Below are 15,541 nucleotides of genomic sequence, written 5' to 3'. Positions count from 1 at the left end.
TGACCTATAATTGTAGCCTCGTTTCAAATAAAGCCGATAACTATTTCCGTTAAAAATATTTCCCATGACTCTGACATCAAAGTATGACTTTGAATCTGTATATAATATGAACCCTAATATTTGTTTTGGACTGGCAGATCCTGGTGGTCTGTATGTCAGTCTGTGAATCATATGACAAGAGTATAAAATTTCAGAGATTTGAACATGGAAATAGTCTGCAGATAAGCCTTATTTAAAACAAACAAAGAACATAGACTTTTGCCTGTGAAACAGATATGTTTTGGATCCCGAGGAAAAACAGAAAGCAGAATAAAAACTAGGCAGTTACACAAAATGAACCCATTTTATTTTTAAGGCAACAATCAATTTGAGGTAATTTGATATAGTTGTACGTGGGTCTGTGAGATAAGTACTTCTCTTTGTAATACAATGGACACATCTATAGTTTGTTATTGATCAGATCTTCAGAAAGCTCTTTAGATGCTTTGGTTACTACTGAAAGTGTGGCAATCCATGCTTTATATATTTCAAATATTTAGCACATGAGAGGTTAGTCCTTTCTTGTTGCATCTAATCTTTTAGTTGACTTTCTATCATAGCATTGCTTTTTAAAAACTCATTTTGGTGGACTCCCCAACAGGCGGCACTGCTAGCGCTGGGATGCCCTGTCTGGTCATGCCAAACCTTTTCTGGCTATTCCCGTTAGCTGTGGTTGGTTTTGCTTATAGATTGCTCTCTAAGTGAACTGTCTCACAAATTCATTATGTGATGAAATGTCTTGAGTTTTGTAATCCTTCCGATACTTTGCATCTAATAAAATGTTTAAAAAATAGGTTATGGACTGCAAGCATTATCAGGTGATAAGAAAAGGAAGAGGTGAAGCTCATCTCGTGTCTTTGAGCAAGAAGAGGCGTTTTGTGGCTCAGCATCCTAAGCTGCTGCTGAGAAAATTAATATCCATTTTAATATTACTGTTTTTCAAAGTGTCGTATCCCAGCGTCTTATCTTTATTTGTCTTTGCAAACATGTAGTATTATCCTGAACGTATTAATAGAGAAATGCACTTTTAGGTTATTTTTGCCACTATTGTATAGCCAAGTCAGTGTAGGAATTAAGACAGGACCCAACGTTATCTTCATCTTAAGTCTCTCTTTGCTATAAGAAATAGATCATCAAGGTGTTATCAGGCTCAGTTTGGCAACAATTTACGCATTTGTCAATGAACAGAAATTTAGGGCACTGAATTATCATCATTATAGTATTTTCTAATATGCTATGCGTATTATGGTGATGCATGTTATTTGTGGACTTAGAGCTGTTGCTCTAAGTGGCTGACCACGTGAGCTGTTGTGCTACAGTAACACTTGAGTCTTCTTTAAAATGACCCTTAAATATGATCTGGTGGGAACAGCTACATATTTTTGTTATCCATTTGATATTTGCCATCTGTAGAGGAGCCTTGATGTACGCATTTGTTACGGTAGCTATCAGTTTACAGCACACCTCCTGCCTCTGCCTCCCACCTTGGACTGTCAGTAGTCCCAGAGAAGCCGCTGAAACGGTCTGGAGTGGGATGTCCTCAGCCTGGGGAAAACAAATGTTGTAGTTTTCACTCAAACAGCGAATACAGTCTATGAAACATGATTACAATACACATTGTGAAATGCTTGAGAATCAGCATTGCTGTAGACATTACTATGGTTTTCTTTCTCTGTCAGACCCCATTTTGTGCCGTTTCCCTTGTATGGGGTTGCCGAGTTGCTTAAGTATTTGCAATTTTTTTTCCCTTTTTTTTTTTTTTCCTTCTTTTTTCTCAATATTCCTTCTCTGATGGTAGGCATAGACCATTCGGCTACGTTAATTAACAAGCATGTTCGATCAACAACAAAAAACCCCTTTGAGTTTTAATGCATTTCATGCTGTTTGTTGGCAAGGTACCACTGTAAGGTCATGTCTGAGATTTTCTTTACTGTAAAGAAGCAGAACCAGCAAAATGTCTCAAACTAAATTCACTACCAAGAAAACCTTTTGTCTAACCTACTAAAACTCATAAAAGGCTCTCGTGCTTTTCAGTGCTGTCTGCAGTGCCTACTGTAAAAAAGAATTAACTGCAGCATCATCTAGTAAAAAGCTTTTTTAGTGGAAGCTCCGTTAAATGGCGAAGCAGTATTTGTGTTGTGCTCCTGCCGTTAGCCTGGCTAGCTGGGTGATAGAGGTGCGTGCCATCAAATCGTTACAGAATATATGTGTGTGATTTTAGTGACACATCGCAAGTCGTTTAGCCCCTAAAGACTACGGACTTCGGTAAACCTCTAAACTAATACACACTACAAAATAATTGAGATACTATAGGGCTTGCTCAGTTTTTATTAGTATTACAAGGCTTTTAATATATGTTTTAAGAAGAGTCGTTAGGCATGAAAAAATGGTAGTCAAAACTGAATGAAGTGTCATACAGGTTTGTGAAAGGAAGGTTGTATCAAATTATATTCATTGGCTATCTGGTGTTCTGCTTTTTGGACAATAGGAAATCAAATGGATCTCTCTCTAAATCTGTAAAAACATTTCCTTTGAAGGCGCTTCACAACAGAAATAGTGCCATCATGAAGTCAACCAGTTTTAAGGCTCAGCTTGATCAGTTTATTAAATGGCAAATAAGAGATGATTGCCTGTGATAGCAGGGGATGAATTTGGTATTCATCAGAGACCTGGGAAATCCCTTCCATTCTGCTCTCCTCTGTGTCTATATGATGTCTATTCACTGATTTGACTGAGCAAGGCAAATTTCATTTTAGAGTAGTGAAGCATATAGAAACTATATGAATAATGCCATTTCCAGTTGTGGAATGGCCATCCTGCACAAGGATGTGATTAACATAGGGATGACTGAGATGTAAGGAGAATATTAACTCATATATATAAAAGATTTAATAACTTTCTGTGGTTTTTCGATTTAAGTGGATGATGATTTAAGGTAAGGTTTCTCTCTCTCCTCTCTCCCTTTGGATTACTGATAATAGCAGTGCACATACTATAGGACTGATGTGGGTTACACAAAGTTCTCACGTAATTATTTGTGCATATATATGTGTTCAAGAGGGAGAAACCCTATTTTTTTTAATTCAATAACTTTTGGTTTTCCCCCATGTGATCTTTGTAACTGCTCTTCAGATTTGATTGAAAATTGCCATTCTCTTGAGATTTGGCCGGTTAATCAAGAAGTGAGAACATTAGCACAAAAGCCTAATGCTGGTATATTTGTGCTAGTTAAGACACAGGAAAATAGGTCCCTTAGGAGCTGTTTCCTATCAAGTCTGATCGTACAGAGAGAGAACCTACTTTATGTTGCAAGGACCAAACAAACATTTATAAAACACGGCTGCCAGGAGACTAATAGCAAATGCGGTCTCTTCTTCCATAATCATTACGGAGAAGTGCAAGAGAATAAAAGGGGAAAGATGAAGGGACGGGTATATTTTAATAGCATACGCATTATTTTTGTTGTGTCCTGGCTGGGGAAAAAAATACTGGTGTGCAGTCTTTCAGGAGCTGTTCGTTATTGATAATGTGTCCTCTCTACAGTAAACTCTGAAGTACCTGTTGGGCATTATATACTGTTCCTTTCTGTTTGGTATTTACACTACTTTCACTTACTATGCTAAAGTTTAAAAAAAAAATTAAATGCTAGGAAACAAACAAGCTTGAATTCTTCTTCCAAAACACAGAGGCTTTGTATTAAGAGGCTTTTATTTGCAGAGGGGTGTATGTCTGATACATTTATCATGTGTTGCTCACACTGGTAGCTCTGCCTGTTTACCGCAATGGTTGCAATTGCTTGCCATTTCAAGACCCTGCTTTCTGTTGCTAATGCTAGTAAAAATGCTGAAAGTGGTGTATAATGAGAACATCCACCCCTGCGAAAATACTTTGCTGCAGTTACTCTGCAGACTAGTAAAAATACAAAACAGGTTTAATTATGTTTTAAAAGACGGTTCCGTTGTATAGCTCTTGTGTACCTGTGTCAGCCCGTCTTTCTGCTGAGGCTGGATCTTTGTTCAGTTAACAACTTCACAAGTCAGAAAAAAATTTGGTTTGTGTACAATGTGAACAGATTTACTACAATTTAAAGCTAAATTTCCCAGACTTTCTCTTTTCACCGACTACGTTAAATCTCGGAGTGGTTGCGCATGCTTTCCCGGGTGAGGGCTCCGCAGTGGGGCTGAGCCGGCGGCGATGGCGGCTTGTGCCTGCTGCGCGACGGGGCTGGGCGCGGATGCCGAGCACTGATACCCTGGCTCTCTTGGCTTTCCATGATCCCCTTCCCGGCACTCAGACAAGGTGGAGGATTAAGCTTTCTAAATCGAATATAAGTTAACAGCAAAGTCAGGGCAGGAAGGCACAGGTTTGGGAGAGGGAGCTTGTAGTTGGTGTTAGAGTTGCAGGTAGAGACACAAGAGGAAAGGATTTAACACTGCAGGTTGCAGAAGTGAATGAGGAAAATGTGCAGAGGGGAGGTCAGTGGTGAAACCTCACTACAGCTCCATGCACACATGTATTACGATAAACTTCACTTACAGCTTCCCTTTCTTCGGTGTTAATTTGCATTGACTCAGTGCACAAGATAGTTGCTGTAAGTGACCAGTCAGTTTTTCTCTCGTGTTGGTCAGTGTAGCAGACCTTGCCATGGAGTGTTCAAGTCATTTGAAGGCAGAGTTGCTCTCTTTCATACAAGCATTATCACTAAAATACCCAATCACTTTCTGAACAATAATGAAATAATTATTATATCCCTCTGAATTGAAAAAAACCCCACCCAAGCCAAACACCTTTACTGCCATTTTTTCAGTTATTGGTAGAATAGAGATGTTGCTATTGAATTTGGGAGATGGAATTAAGTCTTCAGAGGAGACAGATTTTGGAGTCAAATCCAGTTGGAGGCCGGTCACGAGTGGTGGTCCCCAGGGCTCAGTACTGGGGCCGGTCCTGTTCAATATCTTCATTGATGATCTGGATGAGGGGATCGAGTGCACCCTCAGTAAGCTTGCAGACGACACCAAGTTGGGTGGAAGTGTCGATCTGCTGGAGGGTAGGAAGGCCCTGCAGAGGGACCTGGACAGGCTGGATCGTTGGGCTGGGGCCCAACTGTATGAGATTCAACAAGGCTCAGTGCCAGGTCCTGCACTGGGGTCACAACAACCCCATGCAGTGCTACAGGCTTGGGGAGGAGTGGCTGGAGAGCTGCCTGGCTGAAAAGGACCTGGGGGTGTTGGCTGACAGCTGCCTGAACATGAGCCAGCAGTGTGCCCAGGTGGCCAAGAGGGCCAATGGCATCCTGGCTTGGATCAGGAATAGTGTGGCCAGCAGGACCAGGGAAGAGATTGTCCCCTTGTACTCTGCACTGGTGAGACCACACCTCAAATACTGTGTTCAGTTTTGGGCCCCTCACTACAAGAGGGACATGGAGGTGCTGGAGAGTGTCCAAAGAAGGGCAACGAAGCTGGTGAAGGTTCTGGAGCACAAGTGTTATGAGGAGCAGCTGAGGGAGCTGGGGTTGTTTAGCCTGGAGAAGAGGAGGCTGAGGGGAGACCTTATTGCTCTCTACAACTACCTGAAAGGAGGCTGTAGCGAGGTGGGGGTCGGTCTCTTCTCCCTAATAAGGAGTGATAGGACGAGAGGAAACGGCCTCAAGCTGCGCCAGGGGAGGTTTAGGTTGGATATTAGGAAAAACTTCTTCACCGAGAGGGTGGTCAAGCATTGGACCAGGCTGCCCAGGGAAGTGGTTGAGTCTCCATCCCTGGAGGTATTTAAAGAACGGATAGATGTGGTGCTTGAAGAAATGGTATAGATGGACTTGGCAGTGATAGGTTAACGGTTGGACTGGATGATCTTAAGGGTCTCTTCCAACCTTAACGATTCCCTGATTCTATGATATAACCCTTACATGCCTTCAGAGCCCATTTCCCATAGCGTCTGGCTGAAGTAGATTGCAATCGGCACTTTCTCAGACCAGGCACCTAGAAGTAAAGACTGCATAAATGAAACGTGTAGGAATTTAAGTGACTGCCCTAACTTTATTCAGACTCCCTGGCTGCTGTTGAGTTTTCTGCAGGTAATTGTCAAAAGATGAGGGAATGTGAAGAAGTTCTGCTTATATTTTTGGAGACTTCATTAGCAGTATATTGAACCAGCAGAGATGAGTGGGAAACTGCTTCTTTGAAGATGAAGTAATGACTGGTAGCAACTGTGGATTAATCAGAGGCAGGAGCTGATATTTTCGTAGTGAAAGATAAAATATCCAGTAAGACAGGGAAGGCATGGCTGGTTTTGAGCTTTGGAAATGATACAAGGCAGTGTTCACTCAGAAATAATCTGCGAAAATGTAATCAAAGAGACTATTTGGGTTCATTTATATCGAAGAAGGTTCTGTTGGCAAGTGTACTGCTTAACTCTGAGGATTTTGTAACCCTAAGAGCTGATAGTGAAATTTTCTTTAAAAATATAAAGCAAATTGGAAACTTTTCATATGTATTTCATTAACGCTGTGCAGGTGAACTGTGAAATGGACCTTTTTATAGGCAGAACTGCTAGCACTAATATTCCATTTTGAGCAGTTAAGATAATTTTTCAGTTTTTGAGTCATTAATTTTATTACAGAACTTAGAACAATTTTATTTTTAGAACAATGGCATTTTTTTTTTATTTTTGCAAGAATCTGCTACTGTGTACCTGTGCACAAACTTAACTCTTACAAGACACAGGAATTTTGTACAGATCCATTTAAAAGTAAGAATAACTCTTTGAAATCCCTAATTCTCTTAAACTAAAACAAATTTCAGGAAGTTTCCTTTCGGTTTGACAGGTGGCTTTAGGGAAAGTTACATCCATGTCTGGTGGCACAGAGAGGCCCCGGTGAGAAGCCCTGGCTGAGTCATCTCAGCAAAAGGGAACTGGGGGAATTTTACACTGAGCACATCAGGATATGTAGAAGTACGTTGGAGGAGGTGCTTTAAATTTTCCACTGTGCTGTAAAAATGAAAGGATCTTTTAATTACCCTCTTTCAATTTTGGAAAAAAATATACCATTTTGTCTTTGGTGGCTGTACATTAAAAGCTGTATCTTTTGATACAGCAGGAATTGGTGTTTTTATAGAGAGAAAGGAAACTTTACAAGTTTGGGAGTTTGCTCAAACCAGTTGTTTCTGAGAAATATCTGCAATAATATCCGTCTGGGTTCTCGGAAACTTTCTTGCTCTTCTAAATGTCCTTTTCCTCATTTTACCTCATGGTAGCACATCCAGGTGGAATTTGCCTTTCAGAAGAAAACTACTTTCCAAATAAAGAAATAATTGCTTGATGCAGAGATTTTCACAGCTAGTTACTTTTCTTAGTAAATCAGAATTTTAAGTCAAATCCCTCTGCAGGTGTCCAATTTTTCTCTCCGTTCACTTTAATGTAAATCAAAATCTGTGTTATTTTGAGAAGAAAAGAGAGCCTGATTACCCTAATATTAAAGATTTTTAAAAGGATACATCATACATCTGCTGATTATGGCAGTAGTGCTTTCGTTAGGGTTGTGATTCCTCCTCTAAGTACCTATTTACAGGCACATGCATGTTTTTGATACAGATCTGTCTGCTGTCCGGGAAAAGCCAGACACAGGCGTGTGGGAGCTGCTGTTTCTTAATTGCTTGGATAACTGACAGTGAGTCTGGTTCCAAAACTTGCTGTGTTTATAATTCTCGATACAAAAAGTACAAAAAGTAGATGCGATAGTGCCACATAGCATCTGTTTTACATAGCTTTTGGTTTGCAGTTTCTGATGTGTTATATCCTAAGAGTAAAAGATACGGTACAGGCAGGAGGCAGGTAAGTTGGCTGTTGCCTTCGTCCTGGCTGTGCTCAGGGTCAGGCACGGGGATGCTCCTTCCCTTGGCAGAACACACCTGTGGACCACCAGCTGGGACAGAAAGAAAGAAAACGGGATGTGCAACAAGTGGGGAGGCTTAAGTGTTGAGCTGACATGAGGAGGCTCTGGAAACAAGAGCAAAGATACTATCAAGGCTGGAAAGAAGGATTTTCACAAGGATTTAGCTGGAGCCTCGCATGGCAGGCTGTATCCCAGGAGGGAACTGAAAGTGGGTCTGTCAAGAGCAAGTCCAAAGGACTGCTGCGAAGACTGAGTGGGGCAAGGGGAGTTTTGTTTACAGACTTACTTTAAACTAGTCAAGGGAAAAACTTGTGGGGCTGAAAGATGGTAAAGTGTAGGACTCAAGTGGTACTAGATGAATGATGCTTACATTGTGCATATATAGATGTCTACTAAAATGACACAGCATAAAGCCAGACTTTTATTTGTTAGCAGAGGCATATCTACTAATAGGTAGGATGTTATTTCAGTCTCTTCTTACATGTGTATATGCTTATCGTATGTTTGTTTGAAAAGACCACACATGGAAAATTGCCAAAAACATTGCATTAACAAAGCCACATTCATTTGTGATGACCTTTTATCATAGCTAAGATTCAAAATAGTGTTTCATCAGCAACTCTCATTTTAGACTTGCAGATAATAGCTTCAGTGCAATATAAATACTTACGTAGTTTTCTACAATCACCAGTGTCTCTAACTTCAAAACAAGAAACCCATGGCAACAGTGATCTGCAAGATGCTGTATGAAACAGGGTGGAACGCTTCTTTTTAATGTGAAGCAACTCCAAATGTTCCGATTTTCCTATATATATATCTATCTTTTTGCATGTAACTTTAGAATTGTCCTGGAGATTTTAATATTTATTTATTTTTAAACTTTATGCAGTGGTACATATAGAACTTCAGCTGAAATCAGTAAATATACAAATGTAAACACTAGCATATATCATATTTATGAATTATAGGGATTATCCTTTATATTGGGTTTATAAGCAACTTTCACTATATGGAAAATATTTTATTTTGAGTTCTTGTTTACATTCATAATGCAGTTCTAGGCAGGTTCAAGATGCTGGTTAACCTTTGAAATGTATTACTTGCCTAGTGCTTAACAGAGATAGATGACGAAGAAGTGCATATTAAAACCTCTCAAAATACAGGATCATCAATCTTCAAGTAGCTTGGCTTCACGCAGCGCGCTGCTATCCAGGATGCACAAGGCATATCTACCGCCCATGGAAGCTTGATGCATCCAGCCTCCTGCTTTTGCAGATTCTCAGTGGAAATGTCAATTGGACATTACCAACTGCTTCTGCCTGCCTTTAATATCTCTTCAATAATTTAATATGTTGTCTGACTCTGTGTGCTAAACTCATAACCTATCACTTATTATTTTACTGACCTGATGGTTCTGGCTTTAGACTCTAAGTCCGTGTTTGAAACCTACTGTTTACACTTTATAACAGTTTCTGTTTGGTCACACGGGTAATTAAAAGCACAAGCTTCTAATGAGTAACACAGGTATGAGAATGGCTTTAGATCTTACTGGTAGTCCTTGAATTACCTTGATGTAAATTTGAAAGTACAGCATTCACAACTTTGACATTAAAATTATACATTTGGTGAATAATGTATGTACTTTTTGGAAAGTCAAATTAAAAATAAAATCAATTGGTAAGCATTAGAGCCTCACGTAACTCTTTGATGTCAGCCTTTTCTGTCATGCTATTAATAAAGGCCTGTGATAAAATGTTTAAAGAGGTCTTGGTACTTTATGGAATTACACAAGCTGCATTTTTTTTACACTGTTTTTAACTCTTTGCAAATGAGCCTCAGTGAGCTGCCTCGTGTGTTCAGTCAAGTCCCCAGTAACCTGCCCGGAGAGGGCTCGGAAGGAGTTTGCCCAAACACTGCTGACCGTCAGCTGATTTTGTGCTTTTCCTTGTCTACCTTTTAAAAAAATGCTGGCTGTGATAGCTTCTGTAGCATTGCTTTTATAACAGTAGTAAAATTATGATATAAAGCTGACTAAACTATAAATACCATTACAAAAATGCATAAAGTGACAAAAAACAATTTACAACAGTTTCAGACAGCAACAGAAAAGATTTTTGTAGTTGGTGAAGCACACATTTCCACTGCACATGTGGTAACCCCAATAATCTGAAAATGGTAAAATGGCATTATTAAAATTAGTTAACCTATTAAACCTAGGTTTAAATGATTGTTTTTCCTCTCTCTCTCTTTTTTTTTTTTTTTTTTTTTTTTTTTTTTTTTTAATATCCAGGATGAAGATCGAACAGAGGAGGACAACAGCAGAGTTGAGCCTGTTGGACATGCAGACACTGGTTTGGAGAATGCTACCAATTTTTCCCTGGAGTAAGTTACTGGCAGAACACATTGTTTTAACGATGAGTCTTGAGACTGAACATAGACTAGCAAAAAAGTCAGAATAATATGAGTGATACTGCTTTTGAGAAAGTGGAGCAATCTTTTTTAGGTCATATGTCGTTTTCGTTTTAAACAATTTGCTTCATGGACCTTTTTAAAGCAGATGTTAAACAGTTTAAAAAGCCTGTGTTAAAGATGAACATTGGAAACTTGACATTTGTAAGTGCTGATGCTCCAGTAGATTTTCTGCCTCAGAGAAGATGCTTATTTGATGGAACTCTGAAAACTTGACAGAAGGAACAGGGTCAGTGCTAGCACAAATAGATCAACAGGCAAGAATTTCAAGGGGGGAAAATCTTAATTCCTGTCACCAGTTCACAGTCTACTGGGAAGATGTGCGTGAAGGTCACATAAGTTGTGTGGTCAAAAACTTCATACTTTGTGAATGGATCAAAACTGATGTTATTTAGGACTGGGAAGCTCCTCCTAATTTTAAAAAAATCCGTATCCTAATTTTAAAAAAATCCGTATCCTAATTTTAAAAAAATCCGTAAAGGATGTTTTATTTCATCACAAGATACAGCAAGCTTGACCTTTTGCATTTCATTGCAAAGAGCTGATCCATGCCTCACTATGGAATTAATGCGAAAATATCCCTTCTACCCTTAAATTAAACCTTTTAAATTGATTAAGCTTAAATTTGAAATAAAAATAAATCTTCTGCTCCTATTATTTCTGAATTAAATTATGAATTAGGTGCAGAGGGTTTAAATGTTAGATAAAGATCATGGTGACATCTATTAGGCAATACATGCTGAGTTTTACTCCGTTCCATTTACAAAATCTGTTACATTGTAAATTCCAAATGCTGTTTGCTAGGTGGAGTTTGCAGAACTCCTGTCAAATTTAATGCTTCTTGGTGTTGCTTTTAAGTAACTTAATGACTTTTCGTCATATGCGACTTCGTTCTTTTCTGTTTTCATATCGTACTTCTTTGTATGTTTGTTTGAATTAGTTGGCCCAAACCTCTGAGAAAATCGGGAAGCAAAATTGAAACAATCTCTCTTAGGAAGGGATCATTTCCTTTTGTTTTCCATTTTATAGAGTTTAACATTTGAATTTGGGATGGATATTTTTGAAGAAAAAGTATAAGAAAAATGAGTGCCTAGACCTTAAGCGTGTATTTTGGAAAAAAGGAAGGTTACTGACTCAAGCAGTAGAACAAGTTAAACAGTATAGGCTGGATATGAAAACTGACTTTTTTTTAATTTAAAGCTGTGTTTCCACTTTATGACAGTGCCAGGTGAATCACGCTGATTTTCACTCGTTCTCTTCCTCAACCCTCAGTTTTATTTTATGCTAATAGGAAAGTCAGAAAAAAGTTGATCATAGGGGGCCGTAGGCATGCAAATAGCAAACGGTGCCTTTTAGAGTACCTTTTGGAGGTGAAGGGCGTTGCTTGATTGCCATGAGCTGCTTTGCACACTAGTTAATGAAAACATAGCCTTAGTGTACAGTGAGAATGAAATGAAGCTAGCCTATACAGAAACCGGGACAGCGAACGTTACCAAATGCTGTAATGCTGTCAGTCTTAAAACATTGGTCCAGGCCTGAAGAATAACATGTTTTTGGCTGATGTCTCTCAGCTCTCCTGTTGTTGCAATACTTTCTTGAGCTAAACAGTGGCAACAGGGATAGAGACCTTCCCTTTGTGGTGTTTAAAAAATGAGTTAAAAAAATCAGACGTGAATTGAGGCATACAACAAATGTAAAGGCTACCTTAAAAATATATTAAAATATGTAATGTAGAAGAAATATAAACCAAACTGTAATGCAGGATTTTTGTTGACTTCCTAACAATATGTGGTCTGGTTATTCAGAATCCAGATTAAGCTCTGCAAGCTTTGGTGGTGGGCCACCATATGATCAAGAGCTTATTGAAGGAAGTAGAAGATCTTTTACTGATATCATAGGGCGTTGGTCTTGTGCTTTGCTCCACTTCTAGATTAAATTTGGTTTGTACAGTTATGAGAAACAAGCTTCTCAAAGATCTGTGTATATATATGTAGTGCCAGGAAATATGGAAAAAGTATGCAATACTAGAGAGAGGCATAAGTCATAAATTTAGATCGTGGCTTTTGTTCAGATCTCTCACTTCCAGATTTACTGACAAGTTTGGCCTTCGTGTATTATTTTCTCATTTGGGTATTTATAACTCTTTATGGTTTATGGGCTGTATTCCACCTTTCCAGATGTGGGTATGTTTGAAATGCTTCAGTAGGTTTGGTCCGTACCTATTTCTAGAATTTTTGCATGTCTCTTCCTGAATCTGTACTTTTCTCTTTGACTTTTCCCCTCTTCACAGCAAAAAGTATAATTGAAAACTAGATGCATGGCTGCTTCAGGAGGACGTCTGGTTGGTTTTGAATGTTATAGTTAAATCTTCCTTTGGGTACTTTGCCTAGTAAGGAGATACAGATACAGCAAGCTTCCAGTAAAAGATATGGAATTACAATAAAACAAATTCATGTGTTTTAAAACTAGAAGAATTTAATCAACTAAAAATTTAATAATTCTCATTTGATTATGGTGTAGTTATGTAACAGCTAATGTTAAAGCGCAGAGTGGGCTCTCCCTAAGATAAAAAATAAAGCATGCTACTGCTATGATCAGCTTTTAGGCTTTTGAGGGAAAATTGTGTGTGGTATTTAAGGTATTTCTGCTTGGCCATCAACACAGTCTACTTGAAATTTAACTTTAGAATAAGGAAGAAATAAAAGCAATATGCATGCAATGATGATACCTATTTTTATATAGCAAACTAAGTTTACACAAAAATTCTTTGGTTTTTGTTTGTTTTATTAATTGAACTGTTTTTGATGATTGATCTCCTTTCATGCCATCAGATTAATCTTCAGGTACGTAGCATTCAACAATGCTTTCATCACCATGACTTGATTTCTGGAATGATTTTGTTTTTCTGTGTATGTTTGTGTGGGGTTTTTTGGTTCCTTCACGGTACATGTTCATATTCCCTCATTCGTCATTGTCTCACAGTGATATGGTAAAGCTCGTAGAAGTCTCCAACGACGGTGGGCCTTTGGGAATCCATGTAGTGCCTTTCAGTGCCCGAGGCGGAAGGTAATGTATTGTGTAGGATTTTAATTGAATCATAACTTGCTGTGTTGTATCTTAGTTGTGTTAATTTTTGTATCGTGTGCCTTTGCCTTCTGTAGAATAGTGTATGTTTTTCAAAAGGCAGTCTCACTGATTAAGAAAGGAAGAAATGCAAGTTTACTGACTCTGTACTTGGAATGGACTCTATAATGGAAAGGAACTGCTTAAAATGAGTTAGAGCTGTGAGGTTTTAATAGCGGTTCTGTTGTGATCTCATGGGAAATTGAATTATCAGGTGGTTTCGCAAAAGTTATAATCTGCTGCTTTAATTCAGGTGGATATTTATGCAACATTTCCTTGCTGACTGTTTAGAGCCACAAGTTCCCAAGTAACAGCAGGAGTCTAAACCGGAGGCATCCTACGCCTGCATTTGATAAGAGTGGAAGGGAAAACAAGCATCGCACTTTCCCTATTTAGTGTTGTCCCATCTGTAGGGGTTAAAATTAAGTAGCAAAACCAGTTGAAACATTCTGGTTTTGGGGAAGGTGAACCTGTTTTTTAGTTATATGACAAACTGGAACTCCTGAAGTTGGAATGATTACCAAAAAAAAAAAAAAAAAAAGTAAAGAACATAATTTACATTCAAGATATCACGTCGGGGATTATATTAGTAAACAGAATGCATCATGTCTAATGCTTACTTTGCTGAAATAGAGTTTTAGCATTTAGGGTCATTAACATAGTCTCAGAAAAATAGCTTTACTTTTATAGTAATTAGTGGTGGTTTTGAAGCTTTTAAGTATGTTGAAAAAATAATAATTTTTCAGGAATATAAGCAAATTTTATTTTGATGATGCATGTTCTAAGTATACACCATATTTTCCATCTTTAAGGAAAAGGGGAACAAATACATTTTTTTAAAAAGTAATCTTCGATTACACATGAAGGGGTATTATGTTCTCACACATCCCGACCGTGCAGCAATTTCAGTTTAGTAATTAAGAGCAAAACTAACTTGCTCTATATATTTCAAAAATTAATATCAACCTATTTTCAGAGATGATAAATGTATTTTTCCTTCTATACCAAGTACCTTCACAAGATTTTAAACACAGCATAAGAGCTTTATTTGCAGTTGTTACTTTAAACCTAATGCTTTCATTGCTATACTGACATGTATTATGAGAAAATGTATTTTTTTTTTTTTTAATTTAAGGCTACTTTTTCTGAGGACTACAAGTATTAAGAACTAACTTCCATAATGTGGTAAATTCTTCTATTGATGATCTGAAATTTAGTAAATTCAGTGTGGGCATGGAAAGGGCTTGAATGAATGGTACTTCAAACATAAGCTCATAAGTAAATCCCCCGAAGTTGGAAATGGTTGAAACGTTCACACAGTTATCTGCAATTTAGATAGTGTGAAGGCCAAGAAAAAGACTGGTTTAAGAATGTTGGCTGCCTACTAAGTACTTGCTTAATAAAACTGATGCTAGAAATGTATATTTTGACATTTTTGAATAAGAATTTTAACTCAAAATTCACTTCCAGGCTGTTAATCTGGTTGTCAAGTCTGAGGTGAAGCTTAAACTGTTTATACATAATGATAGCATGTAAAATGAAAAAGCCATAAACACAGAAATAAAATATCTCACATTTTTTAAGGATACTAGCTATGTCAAGAGCTATGAAGGACTTCTAACTCTTTTTTTGTCCTGAGTTTGGGATTATATGGTAAAGTTTTATTACAGGAAAGCCAATTTTAAATATAGATGTTTAGAATCAAGACATACTTGAAAATAAAATTCTGTTACAAGGGAAATAATTTTTATATTAAAATTTATCTACTTTTTCTTCATAATACTAGAACTCCCTTCATTGAAAAATGGATGGTACGTGCAATTTCTGTCTGAGTTTTTTTGACACACACCCCCCCCCAAAATAATCTGCTGGAGAGGGGAGATACTTGGGTCCATGTCTTGAAAATGTGGAGGAGCGGAGTTGGAGGGGACATCGGGTATTTCCAAAACATTTCTCCCATGCTCTCTGCTTTGTAGTGGAAGAAAAGCAGAGTTCATTGCTTGGTATTGATTATAAGCACCT

General features: G+C 38.1%; 1 protein-coding gene across 8 annotated transcripts in view; it reads left to right on the top strand.

Moving 5' to 3' along the window:
• Window positions 1-15,541, top strand: part of PARD3 (par-3 family cell polarity regulator) — a gene marked incomplete at its 5' end in the record, with an annotated part of 469,207 nt that overhangs the window by 232,085 nt on the left and 221,581 nt on the right. For all 8 annotated transcript variants that reach the window (XM_082311551.1, XM_082311553.1, XM_082311552.1 and 5 more), the window contains 2 exons: window positions 10,218-10,309; window positions 13,379-13,462. In XM_082311551.1, coding sequence (XP_082167677.1) covers window positions 10,218-10,309; window positions 13,379-13,462 — 176 coding nt within the window. The remainder of the gene's footprint in view (window positions 1-10,217; window positions 10,310-13,378; window positions 13,463-15,541) is intronic.

Source organism: Platalea leucorodia, assembly GCF_965183815.1.
Source record: "Platalea leucorodia genome assembly, chromosome: 1".
NCBI classification, from domain to species: domain Eukaryota; kingdom Metazoa; phylum Chordata; class Aves; order Pelecaniformes; family Threskiornithidae; genus Platalea; species Platalea leucorodia.
The sequence above is the reverse complement of the archived record's forward strand: the minus strand, read 5'-3'. Positions and strand labels throughout refer to the sequence as shown.